The 24,951-nt window shown below is 40.0% G+C and overlaps 1 protein-coding gene and 1 long non-coding RNA gene across 7 annotated transcripts in view; one reads left to right on the top strand and one right to left on the bottom strand.

The window, feature by feature from the left end:
- LOC142405924 (uncharacterized) overlaps positions 1-24,951 on the top strand; it is a 757,404-nt gene that overhangs the window by 185,902 nt on the left and 546,551 nt on the right. The gene's annotated exons all lie outside the window — the stretch shown is intronic.
- Positions 188-24,951, bottom strand: VSTM2A (V-set and transmembrane domain containing 2A). 2 transcript variants are annotated; one of them, XM_075495659.1, is made up of 5 exons: positions 24,873-24,951; positions 22,158-22,324; positions 21,219-21,269; positions 17,505-17,841; positions 188-276 (listed from the first exon to the last, which is right to left on the bottom strand). In XM_075495659.1, the coding sequence occupies exons 1-5, from the start codon at positions 24,949-24,951 to the stop codon at positions 188-190; spliced, it is 723 nt and encodes a 240-aa protein (XP_075351774.1). The 2 variants fall into 2 exon arrangements, with proteins under 2 accessions (XP_075351774.1, XP_075351775.1); XM_075495660.1 differs by lacking the exon at positions 188-276 and adding an exon at positions 322-398.

The raw sequence follows: 24,951 nt of genomic DNA, 5'->3' as shown, positions 1-24,951 counted from the left end.
GTTACAAAACGTTTGATTACATCACACCAGTTCTCTTCAAATAAAAGATCAGTGATACGTCAAAGAAAATAAGATATATCAAGAAAACATGTGGTATCCTCTTCTTTTTATAATATTTATTTATTTATTTATTTTATTTAGTATTTTTGTTTGTACTTCCTGAAGAAGGTGCTCCTTGTGTAGAGATTTAGAGTACATTGGGTGCAGAGTGGTGGTTGGAGGTTAGGGTCAACTTTGCTGTCCGCTCCGTGGATTTTACAGGCGATTTGCTCTTTGCTTTAAGAAGAGAAAGTGATATTGGAAAAAGTCAGCACTTTTAGATTAAAGCAAAGCACCCTTCACAAAGCCACAAACAAGAAGCAGGACAGAAAGTCCATGGCTTGTAGCTATCCTCGCACCTGCGGAAGAAGTTATAAGATATTCGCTCATCTTGCAGATTTCCAATGCTCCTTATAAGGCTGTTTTAAACACATACATTTATATATTTAATTAGCTCGCCAGCTTGGCTCTGGTGCCCATGAATGTCTTGGCATGCACTGCAAATAACAACACATACAAAGTATTTCAGTCCCAGGGAGGTTTTTTTTTGTTTGTTTTGCTTTGCTTTTGTTTCTCGTCTGTCTTTTTAAACAATGTTATCCAGTGAAACCATAGACCAAGAGGAACAAACCCAAACACCTTCCACCTCAGAGTGTTCTTTACAAAAACATTTCCAGCATCACATCATTGACTGCTAACAAAAAAGTCATCTAGTGGCTAAAGAGTGTTTGCTTGTAAAACAGAGGAGATGGCTGTCCTATTTACAACGGGGAAACGGAATGCTAAAAGGTTTGGAGTATTTATTCTTGAGAAATTATATTTTCCCAGATTTTTTTTCTTTTTAGAAAGCTATGAAAACAATGGTACATATCATTATTTCTAAAAACATGACTTTATATCTTAAGTATGTTATCCGAATAAAAACAATCAGAACTAGATTAATTAAACTGAAATGTTTGTACACCAAGGATATGAGTATTTAGACATCTTACATACTAAGTCTCAGTGCTTGATAACTCCCTATATCATCAAGAATTACATTCAGAATTTGAAGCATATTACTTGAAGTGAAAACCATAATTTTAATTTGGTTACACTATAAATAAAAGTTCCAGTTATAACAGGTTAATGCATGATTAATAGAGTTTATAGCTGTGTTGTATACTTGAAAACGATGAATGTTATTGATGGTTACAGGCATCAATTCTATAACAAAGTAATAAAGGTGTTATAAGCAGTCCATAATAATGCTGGACTTTTAATAACTGGTTATTTTTTAAAAATATATTAATCATGTATAAGCTATTTTTGTAAAGAATCTAATATTAAACTGAATGCTGGATTCCATTGCAGCCCCAAAAAGCACATTTATCTTCTCATCAAGAATATACACAATGAAAACAAAAAGAAAACTCAAGGCAAATGCTCATTTTTTAAAGTTTTCAGACATTTATCAGTAAAACATTTATCTGTATCTGCTAACTATGTTTCTAAGTGTAGCAAGACTTATTTCTGTCCTATCTTTAGTAAATTTTCCCCTTCAAAAAAGGGGATTAAACTAAATCCGAGATCTCTGAACACTGCTTCCTTTTGTAAATACATGGCGTGAGACATTGCATACATAGTAGTTGCCATAAAACTCTTAGTCTTCTGTCACACACACAAGAGCTTCTAAGTAACAGTGATATTTCAATTATCCATGTGTGAACTGAATTTCTAAATGAATACTAACTTTTATACGGAAACATGTCTCAAAGACATTACTAAGATTTTCAGAGAAGTCCAAGGGAACTCTGAGCTTAGTTCCTACTGAACCTAGACAGGAGTGGGAAGCCTACTTTTTTCTTGGCCATCTGATAATGCCAGCCTACCTGTACTACACCGCAGTAGTTTGCTGGGTTTCTCAAAACACCTGCTCTGTATTAGGAGCTAGCAAACACACAAGCAAATTGCTGTAACTTCTTCCTGTGGGTTGTTCTCATACAGGTAGTATTTACAAGCTTGCGCCCAAGGGTCAAGCTCAGTTTCTGGTTTTGGTTTTACTGCAACATGTCTTTCTTCGCTCTTTCATATAAGGTGTAAAATTTGTAATTTGACAGATTTTTAAAAAGGCTTTTCTTTCCCTAACTAGGCTAGCAGAACTTAGAATCTTTGTTAGTGTTAGATCATTTCATGATGCATTGAATTATTTTCACTCATTTTATTCCATTTACCTTTTTTTTGATTGAACTAGAGAAATACGCTGCTCAAGACAATTCTAAAGAAGTCTTTGGAGATACATTTCCTCTGCACAAAATATGTACAATGCAAATAAGGATAAATACTCAGAAGAGCCTCATGGATATTTTTTAAAAGAGCTTTTTTAACCATTAATGGCATTATAATTTGAGAATTTGAAAGCTGTAATGTGTGGAAGAGAAACAGTATAATACAAAATAGGTTTGACTTAAACTATTTCATGGTGGGAAAAGCAGCACCATAATATTTGCAGGCAAAGCATTCTTTGATTTTTGTTTCATTTTGCTTTTTTTCAATATGACAATCTGTAGATCCCCACATTAGGGGTCACATATTGCATACACATGACAACCTTTTTATTCATAATGTTCAGTCTCTGCGTAAATCACAACCTCCCTCCAATTCATATCACGTTTTACATGCATGTTCTGTAAACAGCAAGTTTGTTTTCTTTATCTTGCAAGGGATTTAGGTTAGAGTACATGCAGTAAGTACAAGCTAAAGCAATACTGAACACATGAGAAAAAATTAGGGGAAATACAACTAAAAGAATTTCAGCTTCTAGGTGAAGAAAGAAGCTGTTAGGATTGTTGGAAATCACTGTCATAAACAGTGTCCTCTGCATGGTTTTGGGAACTGATTAATATATCCTCATGTCATATCAGGTCTGTATTTACTGGCTTAATAATTTCCAAAATGCTGTCTAACCCAAACTGATACATTTTCAGTAATATATCACCCCCAATAAAATTGACTTGCAATATACAGTGACATATATGACTATTAGGTGCACTCTCATCTTTTCAGTGATTCTTTATGAAATACAGTTGGAGTTTAAATATACTCGGGTTTCACTTTTTTTTCTGGAGGTGTGCAAAGGAACCGTATTTGTTCTCTCATGAAGCCAAGTATTTCTTTAGATTTTGGAAGGGTGAAAGCTGCAAATGTAGAATAATAACATAGCAAAACCAAAACCAGCCTTTTTAGATTTTATCCTTTTTCTATTCTGTCATTTTCTCGTATTATATTACTTTGGTTTCCATCTTAGTAAAGGATAAGCGACCAGAAATAGTCAGAAATTTCCACTTTGACTGTGAATCTAAAAGTCATAGGGTGTTTAAATCAAAGATTTAGTTTCACTATTTTTAGACTTAAGTCAGAGCTGAAGTACAGATCAGAATCCAAATCCAAATGTCTTGAAAATACAGAGTATCCAAATTCAGAGTTTTCATGCAGATGTGGTTTTGGTGTACAGTTCTGACCAGGACTTAAATAGTATCACTAGAACTGTAAGCACGGTAATATAAGTAAAAACCTGTCAATCTAGATGTGGATTTGCTAAATCGATTACTCATTTGCCATTTCTAACATTATTTTCTAATTAACATAATGAGAGCTAAAAGAGATTGTATTGCAGATCAAGAACATTGGGCAAAGCTGGACTACAATTATGTTACCCTCAAAGACAGTAACCTGGAAGAAGAATGGTACTATGTACGCATATATTATTTCTACATTATTAGTTAAACTCTACTTGATGTGTGGGTCAGAGATTCTCATGTTTTGACCTATCAGTCACTGGGATCCAGTTAAATTCTTCCTGTGAGATGTAAATGCCCATGTGTTGTCTTTTGTTTCCTGCCACTGACATACATCCAAAAGAGCAAATGTCCATTAAATACTTGGCCTTCTCCTGTAAACAAATGCTGTGTTGCCAAAGGCATGTGATTATGAGATAAGTTTCTGTGCAACAGCATGAAAGAGTAGTTCATGCCATTAAACTCTTTGAAACTGTAATTTATTTAAATATGCAGTTTACTTAAATGCTAGGAAAACAGAGAAAAAACAATAGTGATAAATAATTGTGATCTTAGTATTTAAAATAATAAAATAATCTCTGTCACAAATGCTGAACCATATTTCATGGCTCACAGTGTATGGACCAAATAGCTAAATCTCAATTTTGTTCTGTTAATGAGATTAATTTTAGAGCATCTAAGTACAAAATAAAGCCAGCAGAAGTTATAAATTGTTAGTAAACCCTAATTGATCAAAAAAATAGTTACTCATTGCACGTCTGAATTACTGTAATTCCTTGCTTTCGCTATGATATTGATCAGATAAAATTTGTGTAAAAATACATGGGATTTTGGGATGCAAGCAGAGAAAAGCAAATACTGGTTTCACAATTTTGCCCATTTATTTTTCACAACTGGATAAAACACTGATTTGTAAACTAAGCAGCTGCCTCAGGCCCTACAGTTTTAGCATCCCCTATTTGTAAGAGTACCTTACATGGTTCACCACCATGTCTCAAGTAGTTTGCATCTGCAAGAGTTGAAGTTTAGCAAGTTTGGCATTCCTTGTGCTTGCTAAGGTTTGGGAGGTCTCTGGGATGTAATAGCCTCCTGCACTCTGAACCTCAATACCCGTCAAAGCCTCTGAAAACTGGATTCTTACAGTTATCCTTACAATGAGTAGTTTATCATCTTATAAATAACAGAACAAATCTGTGAATTCAACAGCACTGCTTTAATATTTTACTAAACATATAAGTTTAGTGAGGGTATCCTTGAGTTTCCTTTAATTAGTTAGCCACTGATCACAAGGGAAGACTAATGCCTGAGTAGAGTCCTGGTTTTGTGCTGACCAGTACAGGAGAAATACAGCCAGTCACACAAAAGTCCATCCTAGATTCTCTGTATGTATTACATGATGCCAAACTATCCCTGCATATATATGGGGGACATATATTCAGTTTGTGCTGAACATGAATTAATTTTGTTGTACTACTGGTTTCTGAAATCACAAAGGTGTTGAAACCTTGGAAGTTTCATTTTTCAGGAATTTGTGCTGTTATTTTCCATCTTTAAGTGCCTGGTTTGCAACACTTGGCTTTGCGTTATAGTGTTAGATTTGAAATAGCCTTCTTGTCAGCCCCAGTTGAAACCACATGAAATCATAATTTGGCATTATTTCCATATAAAGTAAGTAAAAGTTCATGCAATACCTGACTTAATTTTACTGGGGATATTAATGAACCATAAGATTTATTGGAAGACGTTAGCAGTTTTACATCCTTAAAGATAGGTGAAACCAAGTATGGTTGATTTTATTCGAAGTTTTATTTGAATATGTCTCACACAGGTTTTAAATAAATAGATTCTTCCTCTCTGGCCTAGCAACTGGTATCGTTTTTATTGCTCTGAATTGCAGAAATCACAGTTACCTATAGCTCTTCTATACCGCTGGAATATATACACACACTCAGGAAGAAAATTTCCTTTCCACAAATGTAAGGTTCCCCTTTCCCTCCTCAGGGTAATTACTTCTCATGTGTATTTTAAGGTTCAGTCACCTGTGTTTGATTTTGGGGAGCTGAATGACAAAAGACGAGCAGTAAGTATCATATTCAAGCCTCCTAATGTAGCTACTTTTGCTTAGGCTTCCAGTTCATCTTTCTCCACTGGCTGTATAGTAGTCAGCTTAAAATAGTGTGAATTGCTCATCACTGTCTTGGGCAAACATACCACACAGGGCAAATGATTCATCTTACACACCAGAAGAAAAGTTCTCAATTTCTGAATTTTTTTTCATTTTGGAAGAAAACTACTGCTTCCAAATTGATGGAAATTTAGAATAAGTTATGTATTGAATGTCCATGACGTCTACTTAGACTTTACGTCCAGCGTGTAGCTCTGTTCATCTTTTCTGCCAGTGATGCCCAGAAGAGCAGGTGAGGAAGAGGGATGGGATCCTAGATGGATGTTCATTCCCTAGCTTTCACTAGGTAAGGCACCCGGGCGAACAGAGGTGTTCAGTCCTGTCATGGGGCAAAAGAAAGTGACAATTTTCCAACCCTGAGTAGAGGAGAGAATTGTGCCAGAGGTTTGAGCCACAATAACACCTGGAGCTCTTTCTGGGCTAAGGCAGGTCACGGCCTTTAACTTGCTGCCAGCTACACCTAAAACCACGTTCTAACGCAAGCTCGAGATGGAAATACTTGGGAAAGGAAAAACCTGAGCAGACTTCAAATATAGGTAGCATGTAGCAAAATGATACTTGGCTTCAGGCAGCGGTCCAGAACAAGCCATAGTAAATCTATAAAAGGACAACAGATAGCAGTATGAAGGCAGAAAGGAAGAAGAGTGGGACTTTGAATGACTTCTGCAATTTCACAATGCCAAGATGTACAGAAGTAGAATTTCAGGTACACTGGTGCGGACAAACATGGGATTTACATTCAGGCCACTTTCTACATCATCCCTTACACCAACCCATATCTAGGGAAATATTTAAATCTTGTTCTTCCTCTGCAACACATCTGAGAGTCATGGTTTTCTTTTCAGTTCTTCAAACAATGCTCTTGTTCATCTCTCATTCTTTAAACCCTTGACTAGAAACAGGCTTCCTAACAGGGCCATCCTGCACTATGAAGAAGCCAAAATGATCTCTAATGTCATTCTCAAAGATGAAAATGAGATCATCAAAATTATCTGACCCTTTCATCCTTTTACCTTGAACAGGCAGGAGGGAGGGGTGAGATCCCTAAACATATAACTGAAATGGGAAGTGCATTAACATTTATAGATTTTCATAGTGTTCTGATGAAAATAGCCAAAAATCACTGCTGAGTTTGAACACGGTTTTTCAGGAAGATGAACTGGATAGTGTAGTTGGCTTAGTCCACCTCTAGTGTAATTTTTGCTCTCTCCTATGTCCTTTACCCTGTAATTCACAATTTCCATTCTCATCAGTGCATTTCCTTCTGTTTAAATTGTGTTAAGTAGTTCAGGACTAAATAATATTTTACATACTAGCATGATTAGGAAATCCTGATACAGTTTTGCATTGGCTTCATGAGTGTCATTCATTTCTGTAGCAGTGATCCTAAGTTTTGTTCACATGCTTATGCCTCTTGGAAACTTATTTAGGCTGTTTTGGTCTGAAAGTGAGTCTAGCTATCTGGACAGACCATCCTATCAAAAATTTAGGTTCTGAAATTTTAATTGCCCTAGCATTTTCATGTGATACTTTCATAAACAAGTTTAGAGTAGTAAAGTAGCAGTAAGTTAGATACCCGTTCGCTGAAATGAAGTGTAGATGAATTGTCTCTGCAGGTGATATGTGGGGTAGACTGTGTCAGAGTCAAAATGATTTTTGAACCTAAGGCACACAGCTTTCAGTTGTAGATATACCCAGAAGTATATTCTTCCTTCTAGCAGCTTAAAACTTTTTTAGTGCTCAGATACCTCAAATTTCATGTGTTCAGCCAAGGCTATAGTGAGTTCTTGATGTCTCTGAATTGTTTAGTGGCTGTACAACTACGACTACTTCCATCACTATATATTTATTATATTGTGGAAGCTTTTTTATCTTGATACTCAAACTTCCCTGACTGACTTTCTTTTCTTAGGAGAATGACATTCTGCCTACCTGGGGCTCTCAAGTCACAAATGTTCAGGCATCAGCCATTTGTAACAGATATCCTAATTCTCCTCCTCTCTTTAGTTGGTGTCACACCAACTAAAGTTTTAAAGTTTTTTTGTTTGTGGGTTTGGGTTTTTTTTCCTTTACATTGAATATCTTTTCACATGTATAAGTAATGCATTGACTTCAGCTGTTTCTATTTCAGTGAGAGAGTACTTTTTGGGAAAAGGGTTGCTAAGGGAGGTGTTTGCAAATAGTCTGTGAAACACCAATGTTAGCTATGTAAATAAAACTAGTGTGAGAAGCAGTCCAATATCCAGTGCCCATTGCAACAGTTAAAAGTTGGGGGGGGGGGGGGGCGGGGGCAAGCTCAAGCAAATTCAGGCCCTAATTGATTAATTGGTATTGTTTGAGAACCACTGGCAGAATGCTCTTATCAGCACTGGGCACCTTTCTCTCTCATCCTGTCCCTGAAAACCATGGATATAAAATATCTTAGACTTTTTTTTTAATGTGTGACAGAAAAAATATATAAACCAGTGCATTTCTATTTATCTTTATGAAATGGCTGATTCCAAAGCAAATGCAGTTTTTTGTGACTGTCCTGTGGTAACCCATCCTCACCCATTTACTTGCATATAGTTATGCCCCATCCTGAATGAAGGCGGGAACTTAGGCTCTTAGGAAAAATTCTTCTTGAATTGACTCTTTTGTTAGTAACTGGCTTCTGCTGTTGTAACTAAACATGGCTCCAGCACAAATTGCTCAGTATTTTTGTAATGTATATAAATGTGCGTATATTTGATATATGCCACATGGTAATTAAACTGTTAACAGAGCCATTTCTGAAAGATACCATAAAGTTGCAACAAGAGTTGTATTTGAAGAAAAATAGAATTGAACTCATCTTTTTCCTCCTGTCTTTTTTGCATCCTGTTCATCCTTTCATCTATCAGAAAAAAATCTTAAGTGGAATGATACTTAATATTACTCTATCATCTTCAACAGCACTGTCATATCAAGAAAAACATATACAAAGAGGGTTATTATAACAGAGACAGAAGGAAAATTATCATTCTTTGTAAATATTTCAGCATGAGATATTCAATCCCTTTTCTCGCTTTTCACACCTGACACTGCTTAGGCTTATGTTTGACATACAGTCAACCTGATCTCCTTCTATTTATATCATTTATATAAGAGCTTTTTTCATGGAACTCAGCTAAGCTCCCATTTATCTGTACCCATCCGACTGGATGAGTCTGTTTTCTTCTGTCTGATTCCTAGATGGTAAGTGTTTTGAGGCAGGGACCATTCTTCTGATCCTTTGTTTGCCTGGTGGATGATGCAGTTGTTATAGAGATTAGAACAATGCCTCTGACTAACAGAACATAACTCTGTCTAAGGGCTATGACTCATGAGCTCTTAATGGTTTTAGCTGGAGCAGTTTAAGATGATAGTGCCTTCATGTCTCTACCTCCCCCTCTTACGGAAATTAAACCCCCAATAGTAGGAGAGAGACAAGCAAACCCCATGCCATCTCTTCATCTAGCTCAATTTAACAACCTGATGTTTTAGTTTATTAGCTGTCATAGAGGCTTAATTTAATGCTCAACACTTCTAACTGGGAGAGCTGAGGAGCAGGCACCTATTTCCTTCTGCCATCCAGGTTTGGGGCAATAACTGCTGACTGGGGCAAGACAGAGACTTTGGGTGGCAACATTTTAAACTGTAAGAGCTAAATCAGAGTTCACAAGCCAAAGCCTTCACCCTTGCTATTACTGTGATACAAATAAAAAATTACATTATCACCCCTACAACCACAGTGCACTAGTTCGAAAATGGTGGATTGTGAGAATGAAGCTTGAGGTATTTGTGCCTAGTCCTGTATTAATTCTATCTCCTTCACATTCTATATTGTTGAATTTTTATTTTATTTCAGATTTTTTTACCTGTCTCATTACAGTTCTGAGACGTGGGATCAATCATAATCATGAAATGTCATTCATCGTTATTCAAAGACTATTCAGGTATAAGATGGTCACTGATCAGTATATATTGTATGTATGTGAATAATTCAACAGAGTACAAAATAGGTAATCGACCTGTTATTTTGGCAGAGTTTCAGAGAGGCACAATGCTATGTAGCCATATTCTCAAACAGCATTATTCTACTAAAGGGCTTTGCACCATCTGAATGCCTAGCTCTCTATGAGACCTACTGCTAGTTCTTGGCTTCATAATTGATTTATTATTGCTCTTTGACAAAACTTCTTGCCCTTTTAACTCTTTTTTCAGCTGCACAGAATGAACTGGAGATAGATACACCATCTTCTGTAGTCATGTAGCTGTCACTTCTATAGTCATTATAGCCCTATGGCTGTGATTTGGTGGCCAAAAGCTTCAGTCAGTGTCACAGGCAACAGCAGCAGCAGCTGAGGGAATAACAGCAGTGGAAATAGGACTGGCAGCAGAAGTAGCATCCAGACTTGCTGCCTGCATTTTTGTTGCTGTTGATGTACACACAGATCATGCGTATGAAGCACTGGGAATACTGGCTGTGGCAGTTAACTTTCACATTGTTATTCTTCTCAGCACATTAGGCAGCTTTGTTCCAAGGCAGTAGCATTTGTCAGTAGGTGGGGGAACAAACTTCAGTGAGGTGGATCAGACTGGAACACCCACACACAGACAGGATAGCAAGTTGCGCTGCCAAAAAGTATGATGGCAACTTCCTTACAATAAGGCAAAATGAAGGGTTTGGGGCAGAGTCTCCTCTTCACAAGGCCAGTGGAAAGATCATCAGCTGCTCTTCAAACGACATCCAGCTTTATCATCAGCAAAGCAGGATTAATTGATTATTACTGTAGCTGTAAAGAAGGTTATGGGTCTGGAATATCTTTGAAGCTCATGAATTATTTAATCAAATGGAAAATCCCTGTCCAGAGAATAAGAAAATACTAAGAGTGTTGAGCTTTCTAGCTAGTCCAGCCTAAGGTTTCAAAGATAAACAGTGATAGAAAAAAGTTGATTAAAGTTGAAGAAAAAACACACAAAAAACCTGAAGTAACAAAACCCACCACCAAGAACGCCCCCTCCTCCTGAATCTGAATGAACTGAAAATAGCAGTTTTCAGGTATTTTCCTTCCCTTCATTCTGCTCCCAGACAGCTTCACTGTCCTAAACTTCTATAGGTGGTACAAGCTGGGTAAAGCTTAGATTCTTCTTATAATTCACTCTCACTTTATGAGTAGAAGAAAATTAATCTTCATCCTCATGCTTGAGCCAAATTTTTTGCTACTGTAAAGGAATGCCATTCTTTTGGCTTCAGCACAGTTGTATCCATTCCAACCAGCAGATAATTTACCCATTCTTTTTAATTTTAAGTGATGCAAAGGATTTTCATAATGAAGTAGGGCACCATAGTCAGGAAACTTCCTGCTTCTCATCTGAAACAAGTAAAAATGTCCTCTGCTTTGCTGTATATGTGTCAAGTAACAAATGGGTTGTGTTCTGAAGCAAGGAAATCCCATCAGTTATTTCAAGAGCAGGCCCTGTCACATATGCTGCAATCTCTGATGACCCAGTGCAAGCTGCCTGATTGTGTAGCAATGAAAAGCAATTTGAGTGAGCTGACAAACAACTCATAAACAGCTTCCCCCCGCCCCCGCATTTTTATTTTCTTCCTTTCTTTTCTTCTCTGTGTGGCCCATCTGCAATCTTTCCAGTGGTTAATTACCAAAGAAAGTTTTATCAGGCATGTAGAACAGAATGACTGTGATTCTGCTACTAAGGGAACTCCTGTGGGGTCCCCTACCAGATCTTCATATATCAGTTTTGTTCTAAAGGTGACCTGAGTCTGAAAGGTCCATTTTTAAATAGCTAAGAGAAATGAAGAGATGGGATTAAGTGCATACATAGCAATGGCAGATGGACAGTGAAATATACTGGTAAGGTTGCTAAAAGAATAGGAAAGATCTCAGTATACATGTGTGTAGATAAACAACAATGTAGATGGAGAAAGGGCAAAATTAGTTTCTTAAGCTTTGTGCATGCAGTTGCTGCTGAGTCTGTCCTCACTGTTTCTGGATTGGCTTCATAGGAGGCAAATATGTAGTGCAGCATCCAAAGACAGTTTTCCATGTTTTCATGCATATAACCTGTACGGTATCTGAAAAAGCAATTACCTAAGAGCAGTCCAGGCTATGTTTGAATAATAAAAATGGAAATCTGCCATGGAGTCCCCCTTCCTGTAGTAGGCTGTTTCTAGTCTGCCACTACCTGCTTTCTCAAATTCCCTCTTATCCCTGCTTGTGATTAGCTAAGGTTATTTAACATTTCTTTCCACACACCATCACTTTTACAGGAATATGTTTACAGTGGAGATATCATATGTTTAAGGACAGAATCCATGATTATCTCAAGAAATCTGAGAAGACCATTATTTTCTTCTATGATTCAGTATTAGTGCTTAACCATGAGCATAACTAAGGATGAAAATAATATCTCTGATTTCAGAGAGGATATGTTTGAAACTAAGCATACCCAATACTCAGTCTGCCATGGGCATGTGGGATTGCATAACTGCTAAAACTTGTAGAACAACAAAAATGAACACATATTGGTTGGCGAGTGCTTTCTCTTCTTAGTTCCTGAACCTGTGTTTTTGTAAGAGGAATAGAAATTAATAGAAAGGTGACAGTGGTGTAGTATCAGTGATTCGCAATGGCAGCAAGGGATGGTTACAAAAAGTAAATACTATTTTGCTTGTGACAGGAGTTAGAACTGCAGACCCACCGAAAACTGTTTATTACTGGGTTCAGCTGGACTCAGCACTAGGAACAGGAGCTTAAATACTTGCATGCATTTGGTTCTATCAGTAAGTATGCACATATAAGAAATTAAGGTGTCGGTGTTTTGAAAGAAACATAAGGTAGTAGTGAGTTCATTCTGCATTGGAAATCCTGGCCTAGAAAAAGGGGTTTAGCTGCTGTTAAGACATTGTTTTGTCAACGAAGTTATTTGGAGCAGATTAGTACTTCCCAAAAGATGCTTATACTTTCAAGGTCAACAACTAACCGGCTAATAGGGCTACATCAATGAACATGGTTAGAATTTATTCCATTATTTCAGAGAAGCTAAAAAAGGTGGAGTGGCTTCATTTCAGGAAGAGAGAACCAAAGTGTAAGTTTCAAGTAAAAACAGAGATTGTAGTGTATACAGGTGTAAAATGGGATAGTCCTTGCATCATCTTTTTGCAAGAATTTCTGAGAACAGCTGAATAAGGTTCAGAACAAGAAGAACAAAACTTTCATGGATACTTTTGGCTTTTGCTTTAATGTAGTCCTAAGGAAACAGAGACTTGACTTTTTGCTGTGCGACAATCACAGTAACAGTTGGTGCCTCCCAGCCTTATGGGTACTCTCAGTTTCTGAAACAGCATCCAGAAAAGCCAGTCTTTCTCTTAGTGAAGAAGGCAGTAATGTTGGCTGTCACCTTGGTGAAGGCTAGAGCATACTTTTTATCCCTTCACTTTAAGAGGAGATGTAACATAAAAGAAAAAAAAGAAAACAACACAGAAGTTGGTTTATATCCCAGAAGATTCCAAACTGGACATAAAATTTGTGCTTACAATAGGTTGATAATAAAAGATTCCTGGATTCTGTAGATAAAAATGGGGGCTGGAAGGAATGTCATCAGTTTATCAGCATCAACAGACTGAACAAATATGTTTTCATTCTCTTCTTTTGCATTCACACCTGATGATCAGCTTCTCAGTGTGGTTTATGATGCCAAGAATCCAGGTCGTTTTCACAGGTAAGGACCACCTTCTCCTTTGTGCTCCTTTTCAAGTCACTCACTGCAACTCTGCCATCATCACAGGAACAGTTTTGGCATGCAGTTAGGTCAATAATTGAATTTCTTACTTCAGGAAAGAACAAAAAGTTGCTAGAAATGTGCAGTCTGTATGTAAGCAGTCAGAAAACGGACCAAACGTCACTTCTTCATTTGTAGCTATTCCTCTTGAGTTCTCTGAGCCTGATCGTCTTGAGTCTGAAAAGCAACTAATGGTTTTGAGTGCTTTCACAGAGCATTGGCAGAACAGGAAGAGTTTGAGGGATATACACATTCTCAGCACATCAAATTCTGCAGCCCTTCGTGTTGCTATAAATGTTGAGTGACTTGAACGCAGGTAACAGAGTTTGTCTAGATTTATATCCATGAAACAGTGAGATTTGGTGCAGCCTGTAGATTATTTAGCTTCCTTTTACCTGAATTCATTGCAGCTCTTGGACCTCAGTTAATTGAAACACTGCTTAGCGTTACAAGGCTCTGTGATAACTCTGTACTCTTACCTTTGGACTAAGATACGTTGTTATGAATTATGCAGACAAAAAATGTCTGTCACTCCACCTACATAGGACATTTTCTGGATATATACAGATTTGCCTGTCAAATTACTCAGATTCCTGTTAAGCTGTGATGGCTTACTTCATTTGCTGCAGCCCATGAATATGAAATGAAAGGGTCAAGCTGTGTTAGCTTTGACTTTTGCTTTCCTGACTTTTTTGACTTTGAGGTAGACATTTAGCGCTTCTCAGTATATTATCTGAAGACTGTCTGTGGGAGATGTTCTCTTTAGCTGTTTCTTCCTGTATTGAATCTCTATTACACTAACAATAACAAATATCTTTTTTACACTCACATAGCATTTTTCAGAGCAGCGCAAAATGCTGAATGGACCTCATATCACTTTAATTTGTCAGCCCTGGCTATATAGTTCCCTCATAGTTATCACAGATATTCTTACTTTTGAGTAAAAGCAGAGAATGGCAGAAATATCTGTTCAGTTGGGAAATGCTGATATTTTAAAATGGCAGTGACTGTAAACTGCTTTTCTAGAGCTACCTATTAAATATCTATCGTTAAGAAATAAATGAAATTCTGCAGTGTGCTTCAGGATAGAAGGACTTAAGTAGAGTGCTATCTACCTTTCAAAAATAAATTTTGGGGACAAAATATTCATATAATCAGAGTCAATCTTTCTTATATTAGTAGTCAAGTTCTTCAGAAACAGCTGAATACAGATTTCCCAATAATTTTGCAGTGTCACGTTTCCCTCTGCTGTAAACGTATTCCACAATAGTTTGTGAGCATGGCAGTAAAATTTATTGCTTGCCAATAACTATGCACTGGCTCTCTAATACTGAAGAATATTTGATACAATTACCTATGGTTAATAGTATTTCTCTCTTCAAACAATGTTGCTGAAGTCAAGGTATTACTCAACATGAAGGAACACATCACAATCACTCCCTATGTCTTTCAAATACAAACATGTGGTTAATAATGATAAATTTGTATTCAATCATGTTTCTGTGTTCCAAGCTGGATGGATACATTGCTTACATGTAGTGTGATCATACAGCAGCCTTGTGCATGCATATATAGTTAGCTTGATGTTGAAGAAGGGAAGAGTTTCTCATTTGACAGTATAAGGAGACTGTGTCGATTTGATATCATAACAAGAAAGACTATTACTGTCTCTGACACCTCCTTTTTGCTTTTCTGAGGTCTCACAACTGATGTCTCTCCTTCCTCAGCTGAAGTTGCTCCTCTAAGTTACATAGAGCTAAAAACCCCCACTGCCTTGTGCTCCCGTGGGTATTTCTATTGGTGTAGAGCAAGTGTAAAATGCAATTAAAATCCAAATCACACCATAGATGGAAAATCAGGCCCAAATTTTCTCAAGTAAAGGAAAGTAAATCTTGGTTCTCAAGAGTTAAACTGATGTTCATCAAAAATATCACCAGTAATTACTGTGTAGCAAGTGACCGTTAAATTGAAATTAAGCCTAATATGGATTCTTGGTACACTCTTTGTTTCTTCAGTAGATGAGTTTCACCTCTGATGAATACAGCATTAATCTGTGCTTCATCATAAAACAAATTAATTAATAAACTAAATTATATTTTAATCTGTTTAATTTTTAAATTATTTATGATTGGGATTGTCTGTACTTGACCTGCAGTAATCTTTGCTCAAGGAAAAAATTAGAGATTAAGTTTTTCTATGGTTTTTTTTTTTACAGGGACCTTCCCATGTAATAACCTACTAGCTCTCAAATAACAAAATGTCCAGTAATCAAGCAAGACATTGCTTGGGCTAAAGACATAAACAATATTATAGATTCAATTATATATCCAAAATGATTTAGTGGATTAGCTGTTGCGTGCACGCTTTGGCTGCAACGCAGTGTAGTCTGTAGCTACATATTTCATAAACTTTTGACTATTTTAATTAATTTCACATAGAAATGAACAGAAACTGGAGTTTTCACTTTATGGACAAGTCTGCTACTTTGAAATGTATGAGTCCAATGGAAAATAAGCAATACATACATTTCTCTGAAAGGAAAGCCATAGTAGAATGATGATTTTAAATCAATTGAAATATTTCTGTTCTTCTAACAGCTTAAACATTTTTTTGAAGAGCTAAAAAATGAAAGTGGCTCCATTTCAGGGAAAGAGAATGTAACTTTTAAATAAATTTTAAAAATATATACAGAGGTAAATTGGTGGTATTACGTGCATCATCTTTTCTAATAGCAATAAGAATTTTCATATGAATAATCATATTGTTCCAGTCTGTAATGAAATATATTTTCCTTATCAAAATGTTTTTCTAATAGTATGCCTGTAAGATGAAAGTGATTTCACAATAGGTGTGCTATGAAATTTGTTGTATTCCCCGTTTGGTTTTGATGACATGGCATTTGCTAGCAGAAAAATGGTGCATCAGAAGAAACTAGGTTAGCTTCCATTATGTATTTTAAGCTAGGTTGTGATCTCCTGCCTTACATTGGGCCCTCAGTGTAAACAGAAGTAACCCAGAAACCCTTAAACTTGCACAGTTTGTTTTCCAGAGGATTTTTGATCATTTACAACGTGTCTCAATTTTTTATCCTGTCCATCTCTCTATTGCCATCATACAGTGGTGAAGAGCTGCACCTCCTGTATATTCACCCTCCTTTACGTAACTGTGAATTTTACTGTATCAATGTAGAAAATGCAGACTTATATTGCTTATAGGTTATGTATACAGTGTTGTACAAAATCTCCCAAACAAAATGTGTAGTATGTTAATTTCTACATGATGGACAATTGAGGCATTGCCATTTCAGTGCTTGATTCAAAGCCAATGGTGAAGCAGCTGAAGATGACAAATCGACATTCTCTGACAAACCCATGGTCTTTCTAAAGCCTGCACAATGGAAAAACAATCTGGTGTGTCTAATGTCTGCTTAGATTTAGAAGTCAAGTTCCTTATGAAAATAGGATTGATACTAAAAGTAGATTAATTTCACCAAATGTTAGAGATATAAAAGTTAGGTGACTTGTGTAAATTAACTTAGGAAGAAACACTTCTGGATGGGTGTTTTATTTAATTTATCATGCACCGCCATCTTAAAATGAGTCATTCACTGACATGCCCCTCTCTCCACACATGCTACAGGGAAAGCTAAGCTTCAATTAGAGAGCTAACCTTAGGTGGATAAAACCAGTAGAGATAAAATCCACGTAAAAGAATTTAAGGCTTTTTGCTTCTTCTGCCCAGAAACTTATTCTTCAGCTTTTAGGAAGTAAGGAGATAGCAGGAGGAATAGAGCCAGAAAGAAGTTGGAATAAATGAGCACCACACTCCTCCTAGTCAGAATTCCTGGTTACCTTGTTGAGTTAGCCTCCTTTTACATGATGGTAAGCAATCAAATGAAAGCTCAAAATGCTTTACCATACCTGATTGTGGACTTTGTTTGGGGATTTTGGCTGCTGCTTCGGGGCTCGAGGTGGCACGCACACGCTGATTGGCGGAGTTATGGATGCTACTTGGAACAGCTGCTGAGATGTTTTTGCGAGGTTTCATGTCTTGCAACCACATTGGAGATGCCTCAAAGGCTTGCATTCGCCGAGAGTGGCTGTTAGCGTTGACTTTGAGAAATGCCTGGGCCTTGTATTCCTGAAGGTCTCCATAGTTGGCATCGGTCACCCTGCACTCATACAAGCCTTCATCCTTTTTCCTCACTTTTGAAATCTGCAGCTTGTGGGAGATGTCATTCCCTTGTACTTTCACTGTCTGCAAATTTGCCAGGAAAACAAAAAAACAAACAAACAAACAAACATGTTGTCAGGTATTATTCTTTCTCTGGGGAGACTCTACCGATGTAGAGCCCGTCCAGAGAAGTCAAGTGCCAAATTAATCAGTGGTGTGATTGTGCTTACTGCAGGGAAATTGCATCAAGGATGAGTATCTATTTGTATCTATGAGGTTGTCTGATGTCTTCTTTCCAAAACTGTTTAGATGGTTTGCTCTGAAATGCTAATTGGCCTCAGACAAACAACCCAAACTAACATGCTCATTCCAATTAATTGCTTAAGATCATGAACATTCTTAATGAGCTTTCTTACATAAACCTAATATCTGTGCACTTCATTGGTTAAACTTTTCCAGTTAGTTTGCTTTATTGAATAATTCAGTTTTTGAACTAGTGCATTAACAATTTTGTTGGAGATGTTTGCCAATATTTAAATGTTAATAACAATTTATTAGATTAGCTTGTAGTCTTCGCTATATTGAAACTGCATATTTGACATTCAATTTGTCTCCTTCAGGCATGTCCAAACCTTTGGTATTTTTTGTTTTTTAACCATAACAAGACATCTTCTGTCGGGTAGTTCCTTTTATCTCTTTATATAATTGTGTACTTATTAGAAGCCATATATCATTTCTGCAGCACATATTCAAGTAGCACATATTCAAGATCATTTTAAAAGTTGTCAGCTAAAATAAGACTCCTGATTTATTTTTAATTGCTTTTAATATCTGATGGTAATGTAACATATTTTTGTCTCACATAATTAAAACACACATGAGTAAATTATGCATCCAGAAATGTGTGATAGGTATTAAGATGCATTAGGAAAGGTAACACAGATTCCTTTCTGTATGTTCATCACTTTAGAGAATTATATTTAATTAATTGGCTATTACTCTCTATCTGGATTAATATCTATTGCCCCACAGGAAGCCAGTTAAAAGGGATTCGGTGGGACAGAAAACTTCAGCTTTGAAGAACTCCTACCTGGTTTACTTCCACCATTACATAAACATGGATGCAAATGTTGCTTTGTGTCATATCAATGACAGGCAATGAGGAAACATCAGGGTGATGAATATATGGTAGATCACAAAAATGGAGAATTGTTAGATTGAAACTAGGCACGTGTTATTGGTGATTATACATCCCATTGATTCTGATAGCTTGGCATGCTGTAGTCACCAGTGTTGGCAAAGCACTTACTCTGCCTGCTTGATAAATTGAAGAGCAATACTTGTGAATACATTATTGCTTTAAGGTACTGGATGGACTTTACAGCCTGTTGTGTTGTATCCAGCTCTGAATTTATACTTGGCAAACTGAGCTGAAAGTATGGATTGCATACTTTCAGGCACAACATATGCAATATTAATTACACAGAAAGTGCTGGATAGTTATTTAAACCATATTCAATAATAATGTATCTCTACTGAACAGCTCATATTCAGCAAAAGGATTAAAGAAGTTTCATACAAATGGAAAGAGGATCTGTAGGTCATATTCTGCCTTCATCTGCTCCCATGCAATATCTGCAAAGTTAAGTCTTGCATAGCACTAATGAAAACTGGAATTTGTTTTGGGTTTTGCATTTGAAATTTAGAAATTGTTGCAGTCAGCATGTACGCATGTTTTCAATTTATGCCTGATTATAATTTAAAACCAATACAAGTGGTGTATTTCAGCACAGTTTAAAAACACGTTTAGCATCTTTTACCATTTCTTTAAATAATTTACTAAATGCACCTAAAAGTTTGCTCTCCTCTTTGTGAAGATACTTTCCAGTAGTACTAATGGAGACTCTGTGTGTGCCTTCAAGAAAGAAAAAAAGGAAGGCTACATTTGTTTGTTACACTTGTTGTGTATTTAGACTGTCAATCTAATGTTGACTTTTTTTAATTGCAAATATAAAATGCTTTATGCAAGCTTATAAAAACACTGTATGAATACCCCATCATTAATTATTATCATACATAATGAGAGAAAGAGATTTTTAACTTGAAAGATGGGACAAGCTTTACAGCCTGTACTGTGTCACAGGGGATTTTGAATGAGCCAGTATTGATAAGGAATAAATTGGCTGCTAGCACTATGTCTAAGTGGAATAGTATCCAAAGATCACATGTGGGCCTCATTTCTAAGATAGTCTACAAATGTAACTGAAGATATGGTCCATGACACAAATCGGTTATAGTGCATGGTAAGAAGTATCAAAGGAAATGTAAGTATGGCCAGAATATGTATCATTTTGAATATAACGTATCTGAATTCCCATTTATAAATGCCCTTCAGCTATACCTAGCTGCACTTTGACCTGTTGTAATTACTTGGTTAGTTATCTGTAGGCATCAAAGAGCAGCAGAGTAAAGGATTTAACAGAAATTATTCACCTCTATCTCTTGCTGTTTTAAGCTTTGCTGGTACTTACAGCCTTGGCTGCAGCTAAAAGGCACGTCCGAAGGGATTGTGTCTGAGAAAGGGAAAACCCCTTTGGGCTCATAAGGAATACTCATGCTGCAGTATCTGCTAAGTATCTGTGTCTTTCCACTGCAGTGAGCACCACACCATGACCCCACCACCATACATTTCCTGGGATGCTGAGGGAGGAGGGTCTGAACTCCTCTGAGGCCAGGGGCTGTGGCTGTGCCTGACTCAGGGTATGGGTCTGCTGAGGAAAGCATGCTTTCCCTGGACAAAGGCTGGGACAAAGGCAACAAAAGCAATGTTGCTCATAATTTTGTTGAGACAACATTCTGGTTTAATCTTCAAACGGCAGATAGGTAACTCTGGTGTCAGAACCCCACTTTCCTAAGAAAAAGTCTCAGTGGCCAAGAGCGGAGATTACTCCCAACAGGGAGGTCTTGTCCAAAGACTTTCTGAGCTTTTTTTCTGCCAGCAGATATGAACCTAGGAAAGCACCCATTTAAATAGTTGCACACCCCACTGAAGGAACGTGCAGCTTCACGGCCAAATTTCAGCCTTAAAACCAGCTTTGGAGCGCCAAAGGCAGGCTCAGCAGTTGCCCAGGGTAAATGAAAACGAGGTAAAAGGATGGGCCCAGGCTGGAAACAGAGTCTGCCGAAGGTCTACTGCCTGGGCCTCGCTTGCCGATGCCTTCATGCCCAGGGGGGTGCCCAGGGGTGCGGGCTGCGTGGGGCAGGGCTGTCCCGGCACCCTCTGCCAGGGCCGGCGAGGAAGGAGCTGCGGGCTGCCGGCCGCCTGCCCGCTTCAGCTTGCGGGGCGGACGGGGGGGGATGCGGGGGTGGGGGGACGGCCTCGCCGCACCCGGCGTGGGCTCTGGCTCAGGAGGGACCCTCCCGGCCGGCGGGGCCCGCCCGCGCCGTGCGGCGCCACTTACGCTGATCTTCGTGCCGTCGCTGTCCAGGTCCCGCTCGGGCAAGAGCTCCACCTGCAGGGAAAGGAGCGCCCCGTGGGTCGCCGGCCCCCGCCCCGCCGCCGCGGGCGCCCCGCTCCGCGCCCCGCTCCCCGCCGCGGAGCCCGCGGAGCGGCGCGCCGCGTGTGCCACCTGCGGGCCGCGCCGGGGAGAGCCGGCACGGGCGGCGAGGCACCCCCGCAGCGTGGCAGAGGGGCATTGCCCGCCGACCCGCCGCCCGCCCGACTCGCGTGGGCGTCTTTTCGGGGCGGGTGAAGGCCGAGAGCGGTGCGGAGGTGGCAGCGGAGGAGGGGAGGAGCGTCCCTGGATGGCAGTGTAAGTGGACATGGCCCCCTCTGTCCCACTCGGAAGGCTGAAACTGCGCTGTTGTGCGATTTTTTTTTTTTTTTTTTGCTTCTTTGGGGCATTGGTTCCCCCTGCTCCCCCCCAAGTGCGTGCCCTCCTGTGGCAGCTGCATGCAAAGTTAGGGCTGCTAACTCGACTGCACCAGCTGTAAATTGGAGGGCACGTGTAGGATCTTGCCACTGGAGAAATAAAAAAAAAAAAAAAAAAATCCCACAAGGAGCAGTCTCTCAACAGCTGCGTTCCAAAGGGAAAATGAAAGAGGAAAAAAAAAAGAAAAAAATTTAGACTTTGGAAATCTGTGTGGTTGTGTGAATGTCCCTAGATGCATCCTGAGAGTGACAGGCACCAAAGGCACCATCCCTCGAGGTGGGCATTTTTCTCTGCAGGTTCCTGCACTGTTATTTCATGGTCAAAATTAAGTCCCTGGGGAGTTCCAGAACCTCCCTCTGCTCCCTTCATCTTCCCCCCGCCCTTTCTCTCCTTCCCTCCCTTCCTCTCCACCCCCCCTCCTATGGCATTCCCGGGTGGTTTGGGGACCCCATGGCAGAGGATCAGTACCTGAGTGCCTGTCACCTCAGCTCCAGCCTCTTGGTCCTCAGCTGCCCGCAGAAACCACCACTGGATTTCGAGGTACACCGAAGCGGAGCCACTTTGGAAAGCACAAGACATCTCCACATTCTGCCCTTCAGTGGCCGTGACATTTCGGGGAAACTCAGTGAATTTTGCTGCAAAACAAATTCATAACCTGTTGGGATCTCCTGTTACCTACTCATTTTTTATCCTCTGGTTTTTGTGTTGCCTTTTTCCTTCTGTCTTTCTCTTTTTTCTTTTTAATTAATGTCTCTGTTTTCTTTCCTCATTCCCCCCCTCTTTTCTGATTTTCCAGTTTTCCCACACGTTATCTCCCCCAGTCTCTCTCACACGCAAGTATGCTTTTCCTCCCTTATGCACAAATCCACCTTCTTTACACTCTAAGCTCTGCTCATGGGAAATGCTATAGACCCCCCTTGCTTGCTCCCATGGGCTAGTAAAGTTTCATGTAATTAGGTCCAAATACCCTTGGGCAGAATGCAGTATTTCACCACACTCACTGAGGGATTTTGTGCAAGACCAATTTGGAAGAGGGGAAAAAACCCCAGATGGATTTATTGTATTTTGTAGGGCTGAGCTGGAGCCGTGTGAATTGTTAAACCTTCCACAGCCGTCTGGAGCGGCTGTTGGAACGGGCGCTCTTCTGAGGTGCGGGGTACAACCACTCATCCAAATGCCCATTTCAAAGGCTTTACCTGAGTTAGTTAGTTACTCTTCCTGAGAATCTCTGCTTGCATAATCAGACCAAGAAGCAATACATCTTCTGTTTCTCAGTCCTGGCAGACACTTTCTAGAACTAACCTTCACCTCCGTATCCCAGTCCTTTAACGCACAGGATCTGCCCATTTCAGTGTACCACTGCCAGGTTTAAAAACTAATCCTGACGGACATAGTCCAGGGCACCAGTATTTCTTTCAGTGTCAATCTTTACTTCCTTCTCATCCTTTCCTATAGAACTCACTTGAAAATTGTGCAACATAATGAAACATGATAGTCAGGTGAGGGGGACTACAGACAAACTGCGTAATGTGTGAAACCTGTGTTTCAAGAAGAGGAAAATTTGGAAAGACCCTGCAATGTTGCTTTCTGTTATGCATTGTTACAGATTACAGATTGACTAGAGCATATTATGATGCGAAGGAAATATTGCTCGTTGTCTCCTCCCCTCTTTCTCTCTCTTTCTCCAGTCTTCCTAGCTAACCTGGAATTGGTGGGATAATTTAGCAATACACTCAACCAGTGTTACTTCTTTTTCCCCTTACATTTGTGCTTGGCAACAGATACTTAGCAAAGCCACCAGCTTCATATTTCACGGTGTCCCTTTTTCTGTCCCCCTCCGCCCTCACCGGTCAGCGATCGCTACTCGCCGAGTTAAGCTGACAAAAGGACTGTGCATTTTGTGTATTCGGGGCTTGTAAGTTTTGTTTGTTTGGTCGTTCCCTCCCCTCCTGGTCAGTGCGTGTGAGCGGTGTGGGGACGCGGAGGGGAATACTGCCAGCATCCTCCCCGATCGCACCGCCAAGCGCAGCCCGGCACAGGCTCGCAAAGCCGGCGGGGAGCTCCCGGCAGGGAACAGCGGGCAGTGGGCAGGGAGCAGGGGACGGCGGGCGGGGGGCGGCGGGCAGAGAGCAGGGGATGGCGGGCGGGGGGCGGCGGGCAGGGAGCAGGGGACGGCGGGCGGGGGGCGGCGGGCAGAGAGCAGGGGATGGCGGGCGGGCGGCGTGCGGCGGGCGGCGGGCAGCGGGCAGCGGGCAGCGGGCGGGGGCAGCGGGCAGCGGGCGGGGGCAGAGGGCGGCGGGCGGGGGCAGCGGGCGGGGGCAGCGGGCGGCAGGCGGGGGCAGCGGGCGGGGGCAGCAGGCGGCGGGCGGCGGGCAGCGGACGGGGGCAGCTGGCGGCGGGCAGCGGGCGGGGGCAGCGGGCGGGGGCAGCGGGCGGCGGGCGCAGGGTCGGCCCCGCGCGATCTGTCCATGGTGCTGACAGCGTCGCCGCAGCCTCGAGGTCCCAAACAACCGGTTCCTGCAGCGCCGGGGCTGCTTGGAATGCAAGGCGCGCCTTTCGGCGAGCAGGGAGGAAGGCGACGGGGTTGGGGGGGGGAGGTCTTCAAAGAAGTCGGTTTTGTCTTTTTCTCCGTTTTTTTTTTTGGGGGGGGGCGTAGAAATACACATAGTCACAGAATCGAAATGAAGGTCTGACTCTGAGGATTGCAGGATAATCGGAGAGGAAAGGGGACGCAGCACGAAAGGAGACTGCAATATTTTAAGGGAGGCAGTAGATTTAGCCATCCGGTACTTGGTCTGAATGCAGTGATTATGCATGCATGGGTAGGTGTTTATTGTATGCATACATGCATATATACAAGCATGCACAACCCAAACACATGTATGTCCATTCACCAACACCCCTTTACTCTTCTACAAGGTGCCTGTTATTTCGCTCTTTCCAACCAAGTAAAGGAAGCCTGTTTTATTGCCACTTTGGGGAAACTTCTCACTTCTGTTCCTATTTACAGACAATTTTCAAGCTAAATGTAAACCTGATGCTTGGTGTCTTCATCTCCTATCTATTGTGGTTGTTTTCCTTCTTTTTATTTTCTTCTTCGTGCCCCCCCTCCCCCCAATGTTGTTCTCAGTCTGTTTTAGCATAGAAAAACAAACACACGTATTTGACAATAAGTGATCTTACCTTGGGTAGAAAGTCCTTGTTGAATATACATAACTGAAAAGAAAATGAATCCAACATAAGCTAAAAAGATCCCCATCAT

The sequence above is a fragment of the Mycteria americana genome, chromosome 2, assembly GCF_035582795.1.
Source record: "Mycteria americana isolate JAX WOST 10 ecotype Jacksonville Zoo and Gardens chromosome 2, USCA_MyAme_1.0, whole genome shotgun sequence".
NCBI lineage: Eukaryota > Metazoa > Chordata > Aves > Ciconiiformes > Ciconiidae > Mycteria > Mycteria americana.
The sequence above is the reverse complement of the archived record's forward strand: the minus strand, read 5'-3'. Positions and strand labels throughout refer to the sequence as shown.

Excerpts from the sequence above, each read along its gene's own strand:
- VSTM2A (XM_075495659.1), bottom strand. The coding sequence starts at position 24,951 with ATGATGGGGATCTTTTTAGCTTATGTTGGATTCATTTTCTTTTCAGTT. Across the intron at positions 21,270-22,157 it reads CTGAGGTGACAGGCACTCAG|GTGGAGCTCTTGCCCGAGCG; the intron begins GTACTGATCCTC and ends CTTTCCCTGCAG. Across the intron at positions 17,842-21,218 it reads GCGACGGCACGAAGATCAGC|ACAGTGAAAGTACAAGGGAA; the intron begins GTAAGTGGCGCC and ends GCAAATTTGCAG.